This window comes from Loxodonta africana, chromosome 8, assembly GCF_030014295.1.
Source record: "Loxodonta africana isolate mLoxAfr1 chromosome 8, mLoxAfr1.hap2, whole genome shotgun sequence".
NCBI classification, from domain to species: domain Eukaryota; kingdom Metazoa; phylum Chordata; class Mammalia; order Proboscidea; family Elephantidae; genus Loxodonta; species Loxodonta africana.
Window position 1 is genome coordinate 104,037,190 of NC_087349.1, and position 16,557 is coordinate 104,053,746.

General features: G+C 45.1%; 1 protein-coding gene across 1 annotated transcript in view; it reads right to left on the minus strand.

Annotated features, from left to right (window-relative positions):
* Positions 1-3,294: 3,294 nt before the first annotated feature.
* Positions 3,295-16,557, minus strand: part of GLI3 (GLI family zinc finger 3) — a 327,915-nt gene continuing 314,652 nt past the window's right edge. Inside the window, exons 11-14 of the mRNA XM_064290200.1 lie at positions 15,518-15,682; positions 11,188-11,478; positions 6,689-7,016; positions 3,295-5,700 (exon numbers count right to left, since the gene is read on the minus strand). Coding sequence (XP_064146270.1) covers positions 3,371-5,700; positions 6,689-7,016; positions 11,188-11,478; positions 15,518-15,682 — 3,114 coding nt within the window. The 3' untranslated portion in view covers positions 3,295-3,370. The remainder of the gene's footprint in view (positions 5,701-6,688; positions 7,017-11,187; positions 11,479-15,517; positions 15,683-16,557) is intronic.

Here is a 16,557-nt window from a genome sequence, read left to right on the forward strand (position 1 = left end):
ACTAAGTGGTTTTGAAAGCAAAAGTCGAGTTCATCTGTTGGCTGGGCTGCGCCCCTAGGCTTGAGGCAGGTGCCAAAGCCTCCTAGCAAGCTGCAGGCTGATCCAAGGAGGCCCCGGGGCCCGTTATGTCCGAACGCTACTCCTATAATACTTAAATGTATTTACATGTGTTTCTTTTAAAAAAGGATTACACATTTTATTTTTTAAAAATCTAAAAAAGGTGAAAAAAATGAACTTGTATTTTATCTTACATGTTTTCAGGATACACAACAGTCACTTTTCAGAAGAGAACATCCTCCCATCAGTTCAAAACAACACAGGAACACCAGAAGGTTACAAGACAGCTCAGACTCAATGGCAATCGTGTGCTCTCTGACCAGTGAGCCGCCACGGTATTGGAGCTCGGGTTTGGCAACATCAATTGGTCCCTCGCATTGACAAGATAAACATAAAATAAGGCACATACATCGCAAGAATCGAAACACTGTGGCTCGAGAGGACACGCTGATGTGTGAGGAACAGTGGTCAGTCTAATTAGTCTTTTTAAAAAAGCAAACAAAAATGGTTTTCAAAAATAACACATATGATGCAGACGCTGACCAGGAGCGCCATGTGTGAGCCTGCATTAAAGAGTGAGATGGTGACACCAATGAGCTGGCGCCATCTTCTTGAACACGTAGGTCTGAGAAGGACAGAGAAGGTAGAGAGAGGCTGGGGGTGGGTCCATGATATTAGATGCCAAGTACCAAGGTTCAAGTCCACCCAGACGTGCCTCAGAAGAAAGGCCTGGTGATCTAGTCCCCCAAAAATAGCAATTGAAAACTCCATGGAACACAGTTCTACTTTGAGACACAAGGGATCACCATGAGTCAGGGCAGACTGGAAGACAGTTGGTGGTGGTGGAACAGAGCTCCAATGTCCAGACAGGATACTTCGAAGTGGCCTCAAAAGACCTGCCTCCCACTGAACTCCATCACAACAGATCATTGGAATCCTGGAAAAGTACACTTTCTTCTCCCCTTCCTCCTCTCCTCCATCCTTGTGAAATTACCATATTGGGAAATGCCAAATACTGAGCTAACGCATATGTGCCTCCTGTAAACGTACAGGCAGTAGCAAGGAAAACAAGTATGCAGAGAGACAGCAAAGAACAGGGGCCACCCAGAGAACAGCCTGAAACTAAGTTCGCCACGCAGAAGCACAACTGACCGAGGGGCTAGTTGGAATTTGGTGTCCATCCTTCTCTAAGGAACGAAAGGTGACACGGGAGATTATGGTCACTAGGGAATGCAGGACATGTCCAAATGCAGGAAAGGGGTTGGGCTAAACCATAAGAGTATGTGAAATATAACAAGGCATCTGGAGAAGGAGATTCCTGCAACTAAACATGAGAAAAATGGGCTGGACCTAACATTCTATTATCTATCACTTTATTTCACTTGATTCTGTCTCCCTAATACTAATTTAAAATGGGAGGAATAAAGGGGAAAAGCCATACATAGAATTATGAATTACTTTGGATCAATCCAAGTCTAGGCGTTAATGGGACAGAATACATACAGCAGGTGATCTGAGGTGTTAATATCTTATTTCAATAGTTTACATACTTGAAAAAATAATAGGCTGGATAATCCATGTACTTTTTGTACACACATAGTATGTCTTTTATGTGTATCAACTGCACATGGGGAATAGCTGTGTTTTTCTTTTTAATCTTAAATGTTTTAATCCAAAACAAAAATACAGATACCAGTCCACATTATGGATGAACTGCATATAACTTTTAACTTCTTAAACAGATGCCGTATTTAACAGACAGGATATTAAAAAAGGCATCCACGCAGCTGCTAAACACCCTCCCTTGTGCTTTCAAATGCTCAAAATGGTTGAAGCAATTTATTCCAAATGTCACTGTATATGAGCTTTTTCTTTCATAACTAAGTTTTTACAAATCCCTTAAAACAAACCAAAATCAAAAACCATTGCCATCGAGTCGATTTCAACTCATAGTGACCCTATAGGACAGAGTAGAACTACCCCATAGAGTTTCCAAAGGAGTGCCTGGGGGCTTAAGATAGAAATATTCCTTCACTATCATGGAAATGAACATGTTAAAGATACAGCTGGTTATGGGGTTGTTTAAATACCTATATACTTAGAACTACATACAACCAATTCTCAGTTATCTATGATAACGGGAAAAAGATGGGCCTAATCAACGAATTCAGCAAACCCACAAGAAGCCCTCAAACTAATTCTACCCGATAGCTTCAGTCTACATTCTCCTAACTTCTTATCAGAAGAGAAAAAAGCAGCAATGTATTTGAGTATCGCCAACAGTAACTTCCTCTCACTGCAGCACTAAATGCCGTTGGAGGACATTCAAGAAGACTGAGGGAGGAGAGGCATACTAGATAACTGAGAACTGACTGTAACTGACACACCCCTCCCCCGCAAAGCACACTTATGGACACGCAGAATTTAAAACCCAAACTGGGAGGAAACGATTTCATTTGCAAGAGTTCCAAATTTCCATGTGGGAGCCACAGTGGAAAGCATGCCCTGAACTGAATTAGGGGTAGGGAGCATGTTAAAAATCTGTCATCTAGGCTACGGTGTACCCACAAAGGATCTTAACTCACTAGCCATATTCTTGTGCCCAATGTGGGGTGGGGGTGGAAGAGTTGAGCGTATGTAAAAGAAAATTTTAAAAGCTGGACATGAAGCCCCATGGTCACAAGCGCCCCAACTCCTATTTCCTTTGAGTGACAGAAAAGCTTGTCAAATCCTTTCATTTGACCTCTCTTCTAAAAGAAAGAAGACCATGCGTGTGACACGTTTACACTGGTTTACTAAAAACGGGGGCAGGCTTACAGCTGGAAAAAAAAGGGGGTGGTTCGAGAGTATAACAATACTGATTCAAAACTGAAATGGAAGACAGTTTCTCCCTAGAATACTTTAGGGTTTTTCAGAGTCCTTTTCCATAAAAGGAATATACTTGAAACACATCCCAATTAGGTGAGATGAGATTGCTAAAACACAGAAAACCAAACCCGTGGCCGTCGAGTCGATTCGGACTCATAGCGACCCTATAGGACAGAGTGGAACTGCCCCACAGGGTTTCCAAGGCTGTAATCTTTATGGAAGCAGACTGCCATGTCTTTCTCCCTCAAAGCGGCTGGTGGGTTCGAACCGCTGACCTTTTGGTTAGCAGCCAAGCACTTTAAACACTGCGCCACCAGGGCTCCTTCTAAAACACATACAGAACTAAAAAAAAAAAAAAAAAAAGCCAACAACAAAAAAAACGAAGTCCATTTCATCTTTTAACCTCCTACAGTTTTACACATGTGTGCTGTCCTTTTCCTAATGCCTACTGCATAACTGCAAGGAATTTGCTTTCTTCCGCGAGGGATGTCAGCAAAGAGCTCATGTCCCCGATGGCCATGTTGGTGGTGCTCACGGACAGCGCGGGGAAGGGGTGGGCCGCTCGCGGAGTCGTGAGGCGGGAGGAGCTATGGGAAAGGTTCTGAAGGATGCTTGGGCTCAGGGCTCCTGACAGCAGGCTGGCATGGTCTCCGTCATCAATGATGGCATCAAAATCAATCTGTACCCCCTCCAGGTCATGGCTGTCGAGGCTGTCCACTGTGCTTGTCACCTGGTTAGCACCTGGGGAAAGTAACTCGGAGTTTTCAGCACTGGCCCCCTGCAGCAGGCAGGTGGCTTCCGACATGAAGGAGCCAGCTTTCGCGTCTTGCTGACTGAAGCCCATGGTTTGGTCATAGAACTGACCAGAGTAATTCTGTATATTCGCACAGAGCTGCTGGGGCGGCCCCTGCACTTCCATCTTGATGCCGTTCACCCTGCAGGTCTGACTTGGGTCACTGAGCTGTCCCTGCTGCAGAGCAAGGCTCCCCCTGGGCCCTGCCTGGCGCCGGATGCCCCCATAGCTGGTGCACTGCTGGTAGCCCCTGCTCACTGCCATGCTGGGGGGCTGCATGCCAAGACTGTGGGGCCCCGGCAGACAATTCTCTGGCCCTGGATAGATGCTGATTTGTGAGGTAGCACTTACCTGCCCCAGCATCCCCTGGCTGGGGCGGCCCCCCGCTTGGTGGTGCATGCTGTCACCGAGGAGCGCAGCAGTGAGGTACCCCTGTGCCACCAGCTCTTGGTTCTGCATGCCAGTCACTGTGCTGCCAGCTGACTCACTGGGTGCCATGGACATGCCAAAATCCACCTGGCTCCCGTTCCCTTGCACAGTGTCGCTTTTCAGCTTTGATCCTTGAATCCCAGCACCGCAGGCACCATCGAGTGCGCTGGGGGTGACCGGCTGTCTGTTGAGACAGCTCCCGTACTGCGGGGCCTTGTAGGGCTGTTCATGGAAGGCGTTTCCATTGGTGCCGGTGCTGCCACTGCCATGGAGGACCAAGTGCTCCAGGCCACCGTAGGAGCTGCCATTCTCCCCGAGGGTCGCGTATCCCCCAGCTGGGCTAGCCCCATTCCTGAACGGATTCTGCTGGTGGACGACCATACTGTTGTATAATCCAAAGGCTCGAGCCTGCTGCAGGGTGGCACGCTGGCCACATTTCAGCTTCGAGGAGGTCAGGTCGGCGCTTCCAGAGCTGACTTCGTTCCACTGGATGGGCAGGTCTGTTTTGCTGGCATCTGCACAGGGCTGCTCGAGAGCCCGGTACGGCTGGCCCATGTGGCTGTCCGGCAGCGCAGGTGGGTCGAATTCGCTGTGCCCGCTTCCCAGGCCGGACCCGTTGGGCACTTTGCTGTCATCCAGGATGCTGCTCTGGAAGTGCTGCTCATACCCTGCTTGGTTTTGAGAATTCAAATACTGCACCACATCGTCCGGCAGGAGGTCCTCGTCATTCAAGTTTGCATCTGCTTCCACGGTCAGGGACTCCAGGGTGACGTTCTCACTGATGCTCGGAGGACAGGGAGACGAGCAGAAGTTACGGAACTGGCCGCCCTCAGGCCGTGTATAATTCTGAAGCACTAAGTTACGCTTTTCCACCGATGGAGGCAACACAGGATTGAAGCTGTTGAGGCTGTTGAAACGCTGAACTCTGGGCAGAGAAAGGTTCTCTGAGACTGTCCTCACGGGGTCACTTGCTCTTCTAGCACTGTTTCCCAGTGCCTCTCGCGGCAGCAGATGGCGCCGGCCATAATTGTGAGTGCCCCCATCGCTGCATCTTCGGGGAGGGTTGACAGGGGGCAGGGACACCCCAGACTCTCTGCCGTCCCCGAGCAGGGCCATCCTTGTCTTCAGGCTCATCCTCTCCATGTTGGGCAGGGGCGTGGGCGGGGGGCCCCCGGTGGCCGCGGCGTACTTGGCTTTCAGGCGGTACTGCTGGGCAGGGGTGAGGCTGAGCAGGCTGGGCAGCCCATCGCACTGGCTGGCCTCGCTGGACCTGCGCGAGGCGTCCGTGGAGATGGGGTCATAGGAATCAGCCACACTCACATTCTGCGGTCGCCCCTCAGCCTGGGATGCCTCACTGGATCTCCGGCTGGAAAAGCAGGGCGAGATGCCCGAGGACCGACGGCTGCTCAGGTAGGCGGAGCTGATGGTGCTGGTGCTGCTGTCCCTCCTATTGAGCATGTTCAGCATGGTGATGTCCACCCCAGACAGGTCGCTTCTGTTTGGGAGAAGAGTCAGGGACCCACTCAAGTTGCAGCTGTTATTGGACTGTGTGCCTGGAGAGACAGAGAAGAACATGGTAAAGATGAAATCATTTCAAGGACAACTTAAACCAGTGGTCTGCAAACTTTTACTCCAAAGACCAGGCAGTAAATATTTTCGGTTTCGTGGGCCACATAGTCTCTAACACAACAAATGGCTCCACTCTGCAGTGTAGCAGGAAAACTGCCATAGAAAATATATAAATTAACAGGCATGGCTGGGTTCTAATAAAACTTTATTTACAAAATAGGCGACAAGCCATATTTGGCCCGTGGCCTTAGTTTGTCAACCCCTGGCTTCAATAAAACAGTAACAAGTCCTTCAGTTCAGTTACGCTAATCTATAGTCACAGTACCAGGACAAAATGAAGACTCTCAGGATGCATACACAATGCTCCATTTGCACCCAACTCCACAGACCAAAGGTATTCCAGGAGTTTCATATCTACACTCAGGGCTTCCTATTTATTCCACATCCTATGAACACATCAGAGTTGGTGGGGCAGGATGGTTCACTCTTAAGATATGTTCCAAGTACTCACTATCATCTCAGAAGAAAAACTGACTTGGGGGCTGACAACAGGAAAGGACACTTGTCTTTGCTTGAACTGGGCAAACATCAGTCAAAGTGGCTGCAGACCTCCTGGTTTTAGATAGGAAACCCAAGACAGAGTGCTAACCACAGGCGCCTCTGCTGCTGGGATTATCTGACCCTGCTCTATTATTTATGGTTTCACAATCTGAATAGGAGTCACAGTCTTATTTTTTGTTTCCATATTATCCCAGCACTACCTGTTTTTAAAATACAGACCCTTCAGAAAGACAACTTGAATGGGTTCAACCCATTAGCATGTTACAGTTACGGCTGAATCCTAGGGCTAGTAGAGAAACGAGCAAACATAAAACCAATGGCCCAGTTCCTGTCCTACTGCTAGGGCCATATTGGAAAGAACAGAAACAAAACAAAGCAAAACCCATGGGTGTGGTCAGCTGTGGAACTCACCGTTTCCTATGAGAGGAGAGACCGCAGGGGCTTTGGGGGGTAGAATGGGGTTCAGTCGTGGAAGCATCCCATTAACTTGTTTTAGCCTTTCCAATTTCACGTGCTCCATCCATTTGGTCCCTGTGGCATTTCTCCTGGCTTGCAAAGCGAGGGCTGTGGTTGCGGTGGAAATGGTCGAGTCCATGACTGGGGTTTCATCGACAGCACCGAGGTCTGCTACACTACCTCCATCGGTCAGATGAAGCTCGAGCCCACTGTTGGAATAGTTGCTGATGGGGGACTGTTGGCTGCTGCATGAAGACTGACCACCAGGGCTTGGCTGAGATGTCTGCTGGGGTCAAGAGGAAAGGAAAGCAATGTCACCAGGACGAGTAAGGAAAAGGGAGGTGAGAATGCAGGCTCATGCATTATCAAGACCTTCAGGATTATCTCTCAGCTGAATAAGAGGGAAAACTATGTCGGAGTGAATGGAGGTGGCTCCTCTTGACCAAAAGGATGGACGGGCCACCAAGCTGACATGTAGTAGAAGCCAATGACCAGTAGAGGATGCTAGATGAAGTTGGACAGGCATGATATCAGCAATGGAATCCTGACAAAAATGCCAACTCTGCAAATAGACTTTGTAGGTTCAAATCCCACCTCCACAACTTTATTCTTTGGCCAAATTAGCCGCTCTAAACCTCAGTTTCCTTATTGATAAAATGGGAACGACTTACAGGGATTATTGTGGGGATTACAGGAGAAGCCCTGAGAACACACAAAGTATAAAATGACCCAGGTTAATAATAACTGGCTCTGAGGGCATCAGCAGTTGTTATCATCCTAGGTCGTTTTATTCTTTGGGTTCATTTCACTCAGCTAAAACATAAACGTAAGATATGCTCCATGACTCTGCATATTACCTCCTCTCCAAAGAGGGCCCCTCCAAACTACTCAGGGCTCATTATCCAAATTCTTTGTAACTGTATTTTTCTGCTGTTTAGAACCTCACCGAGGTTGCGGGTGAAGGCAGGGCATAAAGGTAAAACTTCAACTGCTTAGCTTCTGCTAAAGCCAGATGGGAAAAAAGGCTACAAATCTCAGCTATCATGAGTCTGTGGGGTGATCTTACCACTCCCCCTTACTCTGTCCCCTCTTATTTCACGAGGACAATTGGGAAATGCCCCCTCCTCCACACCCCTCAAGCAAGTGGATTCTATAAGACAATCCTGCAATTAAATGGGAGCTTAATTAGTCCTGTGATTCTCAATCGGGAGCAGTACTCCCCAACAAAGGGCTTGGAAACAGGGAGGAGTTAGAGGGACTGGCTGTCCCAGTGTATGGAGAATACAACTGACTTTTAGTGGGACGGAGTCAATATGAAATGGCCTGCAATGAACAGGACGGCCCACGCAACATACTCATTCTTCCTAAAATTCCAGTAATGAACAGTCCAATCTTTTTCATTCAGACAAGAAAAGTGATGTTCAGAGAAGTTCAGTGTTGCCCAAAGTCATAAAGTGCAACCAGCGTAGACCCTAACCAGCCTAACTGCCCAGTGCTACTTCCGCTCCTCTGTAACACCTTCTCCAGTGTTGCCGTAAAAACTGGGGCCACTGACAGCAGTCAGAGGAGAAAATTTTCCTGGGAGAGAGAAATGCACACACCCAATCAGACCACTGCAGTCTAAAGTGGCATGCGAAGTGCTGTCAGGATCAGGGGTTTGGAGACAGAGCCCCTCAGTGGAGCCCATGGCGTTATTTCTGCTAATGCAGTACCCACGCCTAAGCACATGAACAAGGAGAGCACCGTCTCTCTGCTAGGTGAGTGCCACATGACACAGTAAGTTCGTCCTGGGCAACCAAGCAGAGCAGAATATAGAAACTGATCATGATGACATAAAGCATTGCTCAATTGTTGGCCTCAGCAGAGTCCTGGGGTGCCAGACCGTTTACACCTTCCTGAAGTTCTTGGAGCACTAAGGCTTTGGTTGACGTCTACCCTGCATATGAAGCTGTGTGTATGTATACACACACACTTCCATACATTTAAGAAGGCACACAGACACACTTACAAAATTGCTTCAATGAGCTTGGACGTTTAAATATACGTTAATCATTAATAACTTATATATTCAGGAAGCCTTGTGTGGCATAGTGGTTAAGAGCTCGGCTGCTAATCAAAAGGTCGGCAGTTTAGATCCGCCAGCCACTCCTTGGAAACCCTATGGGGCAGTTCTTCTATGTCCTATAGGGTTGCTATGAGTCAGAATCGACTGATGGCACGTAACAACAATATATTCAGATTCTCCTCAAAGAAGGTGGTGCAAGTCCAGTCTGAGAATGAATTTGCACTAGTAAACACGATGATGAAACAGTCTTTGAGAACATCTGCTTGGTTGGCCACAGTGCGATGTATTATGGAAACCTAGACACATAGAACAATGACTTTCACCTTCTAACATTTTCCACATGCAGAATGTTCAAAAACATTGCTTTTATGTTTGAGACGTATCTGAGGAATGTGCACCACCAAAGTGATCACAAAGCCACAAAAACTCAAGAAAGATGAGAGAAAACAAAATGAAATGTTCAAGAGAAAACAAAAAAGGCAGAGAAGCCAAAATTCCCTCACCTTATTACCCACTGTCCTTAGGAAGTGAGAACAAGACATTTAGGAGCATTAGACAGAAGAGACATTGGGTTAACAAGAAAAAAAGAAGAAAAAATTTAATTTACAGCATGATGATCAAAGCAAGACAAGTTTTTAAAAAAGACAAATGTAAATCTGATGTGCACTTTAGTAAACGTCTATAAAGATATAATTATATTCATACCTGTCTGTTTATACACATGTAATAGCCTATTATGGAAATTTGATTAATTTATTAACTCCACTAGGTCTCAATTTCCTCACTTGTAAAATATGGGACCTAACCTTGATCTCTACAATCTCTTCCAGCCCTAAGTTTCTATGATTTTATTATTTTATAAAATATTTCTCATCTTGGTTCATCTCCAATGTCACTAAACTGAATATATATTTCTATTTCTACCAATTATCTTTTTAAAAAATAGTTGTTTCTATATTAACTCAATTGGAGAGCAATGACAAAGTTTCCTGAACCAGGGATGTACATTAAAGTATGAAAAGACTCTAGGTTATTTAAAAAAAAAAAAAAGGTTATTAGGATGCCTTAAAAAAATAATTCATTCTCTTTTGTTGACATCATCCAAAAAAGAAAAAAAACCCACTGCCATAGAGTCAATTCTGACTTATAGCAACCCTATAGGACAGAGCACAACTGCCCCATAAGGTTTCCAAAGAGCAGCTGGTGGATTTGAACTGCCGACCTTCTGGTTAGCAGTCATGCTCTTAACTACTGTGCCACCAGGGCTTCAACAATCTAGGACACCACAAATTCACTTAAACACTTGAGGATAAACTTTTGAACGTTCTGCACAATTATTACACGGGTGGACTTTATTGTAGGAAATGGATATATGCTCCCCTCAAAAACTGTGTATAAAACACAGTTTGTTAACTCATTTCTTTAAAAGTCCAGGGAATAATCTCACACACACACACAACACACACACACATATATGGAGCCCTGGTGGTGCACTAGTTAATGGCTTAGCTGCTAACCAAAAGGTCAGCAGTTCGAATCTACCAGTTGCTCCTTGGAAACCTTATACGGTCACTACAAGTTGGAATCGACTCAACAACTTCCGTAAAGATTCACAGCCTTGGGAACCCTATGCAGTAGTATTTTCTAAGAAGTCATCTTGCCATTTCCTCCCCGCTTCAAATGCTGCCCATCACTGGCATATCTTACTCTTTTTACCCTCCCTCATCCCTCTGTACTACTGTGCGTCCCACCTGTGCCTAAGGACTCTGGCTAAGCTGCACCAGGACCTGGCATGCTTCCCTGGGTAATGCTCCTTCCTGTCTATGTGCGGAACTTCTGTGCTCCGTGACCTCCTCCGCCTCCCCCCTCACTCCCGCTGTGTGTACGCAGTTACTTTGCTCTTTTGAATGTTCTTTACACACACTTGCGTTCAAGCCCTTATCAGGCTGAGTTGTAATTACTTGTTTTGGGGTCTGTCTATCCCCCTAGACTGTGACATCCCAAAGAACAGAGGCCATGTGTCATTATCTTGGGGCCACCAGAACAAAGAAGACAAAAAACATATTAATGGAAAGACTAAACAATTTTTCTATGTGACAGGCGCTCTGAAAATATGGACGGATGTGTCTTTCTTCCTACCACTAAGTGGTACGGTTCCAGGTAGACTTTAAAAATCAGAGGAAATGCTGAAACTCTTTTCTGAGCTGACTTATTCTATGAAGATCAGCTTAGAGAAAGCAATCCAAGTTACTGAGCTCATGGCCTCCTTAAGTCAGATACAGCCTGATGCAGTAAGGATGCAGGAAGTCTAGGCCCCGAAAGTGTGACCCCTCTTCTAAATTCCCCTAGGATAGCTTCAGGAAAACCAGAAGGAAAGCGAATGGCATACCATGGGCTTCTCAGCCTTGACTGTCTTCACTTGGAGGCATTCTTCTCGCTTTGAGGTAGTGTTGCTGAGGTCCTTCTGCTCACCAAGGGCTCCCTGAGTCGGCCGGCTGGGTGACCTGGCCTGGGAATGGCTGCCAAAGTCTCGTGGTGGTGGGGGCCGAGGGTGTATGTCTCCACGCTGCTTCTTGGTGACGTGAGCCTCTGGGCCATGCACTGTCTTCACGTGTTTCCGGAGGGAGCTCGGGTCTGTGTAGCGCTTAGTGCAGCCTGGGATCTTGCACACGTAAGGTTTCTGCCGAATGCCCCCGAAGGAAATAACAGACTGTTACTGAAATGATTATGCCCCAACCCAACAGCCCTTTGTGGTGGCTCACTGTATTTTTAATTCTTTCAAAGCTACTTCCCAAAGCTTAGAGGTGTTGAAATACCTCCAGGAACTAAGAGTCTCATAAAGCCCATTTGAACATTGGTCAGCGTTCACAGAAACTAATATTAATAGATGATTATTTTAGAGAGAACTCAGAGTGAGCTAAAAACATATAAACTGCCTTTATGTCCATGGAAACACTGCTCCTTTCAGAAGCAGGTAGTATCACGGCGCCATGGTAGATGTGCAACAGATATTTGATGATGATGTTGATAATGGTGATGATAATGACAGAAGAAGGCTTAACAGGTACCCATAATCTAATCAGAAGAATGCTGTATACATTTCAGGAGAGATGGCAGAAAGACATTTCACATGGATGTCCTGGCTCTCCAATCTAGTATCACTCTGCCCCTTTGAAAGTGTGCTCTTCACATGCAGATGTCATAAAGACGGCCCATATGCTCTCTCCTCTTAGATATCACTAAAATATGAGCCTTGGGGAGCATTAGTGCGTGGGGATGCTCAAATATCTAGCGCCCTCCTGGTCACCACAGTTGTAGAGCCCTACTTATACCACCCATGACTGGAGACAAAGATTTCTGGTTTGTATTTTTTTCCTAATGCCATAAATTATTGCATGATAATTTCATTTCCTATGTAGGTCAAGGGCAAGTCTATAGACAGACTTATAAAAAAGTCTGTGGATACTCATAGTTGAGTATTTATTAAATTCACAGAATTGCTGGCATTTATTCATGACCAGCATCATAATTGTGACCTCATTTACTCACCTTGAAATATACCCACAGATACCTGTATGAGTACATATTTATACCTATGTATACCCGAAGACGAGCTATTAGGTAAGCAACAGTCACAAAAAGCATGATTAGTATAATGTCTCTATTATATCAAAAAAGATGCCCAGCCTTTCAGAATGTATGTGTCTAAAAGATGCTTTTTTCACTAAAAGCCCAAGAATGGACTGAGTGCTTCCTAAAATGATGAAAGGCCATAATGCATTGAGGCAAAGATTCCTAAATTATCCTGAGAGACTGCACCTCCAAACTTGAGATTCCTTCGGGTAGAATTGATTCCCATTAACTATGAATTACTTCTATTCAGGAGCTCCTGTGATTTGAGGCATATATATTTAGTGAAATGAGCACATCAAATTCTATGCATTAGGGACAGAAGAATGGTTCTGGCGATTAGCGCTATTACCTTATAGTGTTCTGATACTGGCCTTACACTTGTTCACTGCATGGCAGTGACAGGGTGCTCCATCAGCTCCATCACATGTGCAGATGGGGAAGAGACGGAGCAAGGAGCTAGGCCAGCATTCCATGCTTGAAGGGCTACTCTGTCTATAAACGCACGCACGTGTACATTACGGGGCAGCCTAGAAAGTCTACAAATATTTGCCAGTGCCTATGTTTCCAGGAAAAACAACACATGTAAGTACATGCGTGCCCATATGCCCCTATGAATAAGTAGATACATTAATACATCATCTACCTACAGAATTTCACAAGAACAGTTAGGTTCTAGAAATTTATGCTTAACAACCCATTAACTCAATTACATAGCTTGGCTCTCACATTTTGCTGCCATCAATGAATGAAATGAAATATAATTGTAGGATAAGGTAAATACTGTCAGATGTACTGAGTCACCCACTTTTCATGCTCTGGATATTCAACTTCCCACTACCCATCTTTCAGTTTGTTTTACTGCAGGGGCTTGTACATTGCTATGATGCCGGAAGCTATGACAACCAGTATTTCAAATCATAGCAGGGTCACCCATGGTGAACAAGTTTCAGCAGAGCTTCCAGACTAAGACAGACTAGGGAGAAGGGCCTAGCCACCTACTTCTGAAAATGGGCCAATGACAACACAATGGATCACAACAGAATACTGTCTAGTATAATGCTGGAGGATGAGCTTCGAAATACAGTGGCTGGAACAATGGACTCAAGCATACCAATGATCATGAAGATGGCGCAGGGCTGGGCAACATTTCATTCTGCTGTCCATGGGGTTGCCATGAGTCAGAGCTAACTTGACCCGACCTAACAACAACATACTCGGCTTTTGGTATTAATACCGCTTTGACTCACTGTACCGAGAGGTACTTTGTGAAACTTTTTCTACTGACTTTGTAGAGTGTATCAAAATAAGTTGTTCAATAAACCTTTCATGACACCTACAATGTGCAACACTCTGTGAACACAAAGCTGCGTATGATAGGGTTTAACCTCAAGAAATACAAATCTGGTAAGAAAAATAAGGCACTCATGTAATTACAATATGAAGCATAGATGCTATGTAATAATGTGGACACGGGGATTGTTTTCAGTGAAGGTGATCATGGGAGGCTAGTGTTTTCAAGATTCTGTGTCTGTAAAATAAGCACAATGTCGAGCTCACCGGGTTATGGTAAATGCTAAATAAGACAATGTTCTTAAAGCGCTTACCACGGCACAGGGCACATGGCAAGCACTCATCAAATGGTGCTTTTATTGGGAGGGAGCATTTCAATTGGGTCTTGAAAGAAGGATAAGATTCTGAGAGGTGAAACTGAGGGCAAGAGTATGCTAAAAATAAGAAGTGCAACTATGGCAAAATAAAAGAATCAGACACAAAAAATGGAGTGTGGCATCTTTCAAAAAATGTCTCCGAAACAGTGATCAATGCTAGGAGACTCTAGGTAACTTTGAGTTTCTTTATTCCACAATGCCTTTTTCAAAAGAGTTTGTATGTGTGAATTGGGGTGTGAGTTTATGTGTGCACATGCTTTTTAGAGGGTGGGCCTAATCCAGTTAGAGGTAGTTTTGCTCGATCAGCGTAAACGAAAGGAAACACAGTGTAAGCCATCTTTGCCACTTTAAAGCCAAATGGCCATTGAACTGAAGGGCTCACTTTATTTTTACCAGACGCCTTCACCCCACTATCGATCTGAAGATCACAAGCAGGCTTTGCCTGCATCTGGCACAGTCAGACAACAGCCATTCCAAAATCTTGCACATGCAAAATTTTTCCTCCCTAGCTGAAGCAAAGTGATGACATTTTGTAGGGCAAAACTAGACCTCTTGTTAAGAAATTGCTGGTTACCCTATTTCTACCCAAAAGGTGGAGAGCCTTTTTGCTAATTACCCTGATTTGCTCAAGAGAAGGCTTCACAGAGGTATCAGAATTTGAGCAAGACCTTCAAGAAGAAGCTCACATTCTGCAAGCATTCAGGCACTGAAATGTAAGGAAATTAAATTTGAAATCATTTTCATTCTTATGCTTCCCTGCAATTTGGCATAACGACATAAAAAACAGCAACATGGCAGGAACCATCCATGACCACGAAGCTTTACTCAATATATTATTTTAAATAATTGCCTAGAAACCATTCTGGGTTCCTGAGACTGTCTTCCAAGATTCTTTGGAATTTAGGATGTCTGGAAATCATATTTAGCCAAAGCTAGCTGCTCCATGAAGGTCTTTTTTGATATAGTGCATTTGAAGATACCACACCTGGAGAAAGTTAATAAAAGTGGCTATCTTAGCAGTGAGCTGTCAGCTGTCAACACTTTGCTTCTGAATCCATCTGTAGTGCTTAAAGGGTCATCCTTTGCACGCAGTCATGCTATTCAGGGCAGAGCAACTGGATTGGATTCTGAATTAAAGCACTCCTCCTGTTTGACCAGTAGGTGGCAGTTCCCAACAAAGGGAAACTAAGTTCACCAGGGGTTTTTGGAAGTTCCCTTTACATCCGCATTACTTTCCAGACCAGCCTCATTTTTGGCCTTACCCCTGAAACACAGAGCCCTCACCTGCAGTTTCAGGATTTATTCATGCTGGAAAAGGCCAAGAGAAAATCAAACCAAACATGTCCCCGCCTACCTGTCTATATTCCCCGTGAGGGTCCTTTGTTCCCACCCAAGAGCTCTTTCACGGCGGAGCCTTACCTCGTTGGAATGTGTTCTGTTTTGGTGCTTGGCGCGATCTGAGGCGTTGGAGAACGCTTTGTTGCAGCCCTCGTGCTCACAGACGTATGGTTTCTCTCCAGTGTGCGATCTCAAGTGGGTTTTCAAGTTTTCTAGTCTCGAGTAGGCCTTTGTACAACCTTCAAACTGAGGACAACAGGTAAATTGGGGTTACTCCACACAATAACAGATTATGCTTAACACCCCTGGAAAGATGATGAAAAACTGACGTTCTGAGGGTCGGCAGCTTTTCAAAGCCAAATAACACAAGTCCACTGAAGTCTGCATTTATTGGGATTCAGATGTGGCTCAATGCAGTTCAAGATAAAGCACTTTCAGCGCTGGTAGAAGTCCTGAAGTTTTGTTTTTTGTTTTTTTTTTAAATAGACCGCTCACCGCGGACAATGGGTTTCATTATCTGCTCATTGATCTCCTCGAATTCCCAGATTTCAGATTCAGCATGAAGTTCATTAATATGGCTTTGTGTCTATACAAAGACATGGAATTTGATCATGTTTGTAAAGAGCCTTTAAGATGTAAAGTACCAGGGCTAAGCAATGCCCAGTGTACCTCTGTAGGCACTTCCGTGGAGGACAGCTTAACTTTGCAGAAACCCCAGTCTGCAATAAGCAGTCTATAATATTCCATGGGGACCAGAGAGAAAAAAAGCAAGAGGGAAATGCTAAAACCACCTACAGAGATGGCCTTTTTAAAAAGACAACTCAAACTTTTTAAGTAGGAAGCTGGCACTTGTTGTGCCTTCCGAGTTCTTCGGTTCCATCAGCAATGTGCAGGGTGGCTGTGTCCTCATTTCTGGTGCCAGCAGGTGAGTCCTAGCTGCTGCCTGCCTGCTGTCCCCTCCTCAAAACTGTGCTGTCCAATTCGGTAGCTACTAGCCACATGGGGCTATTTACATTTAAATTGAAACTAATTAAAATTAAATTAAATGTAAGAAATTAGTTCCTTGGTTGTACTAGCCATATTTCAAGTACTCAAGAGTCACACGTGGCCAGTAGCTACCA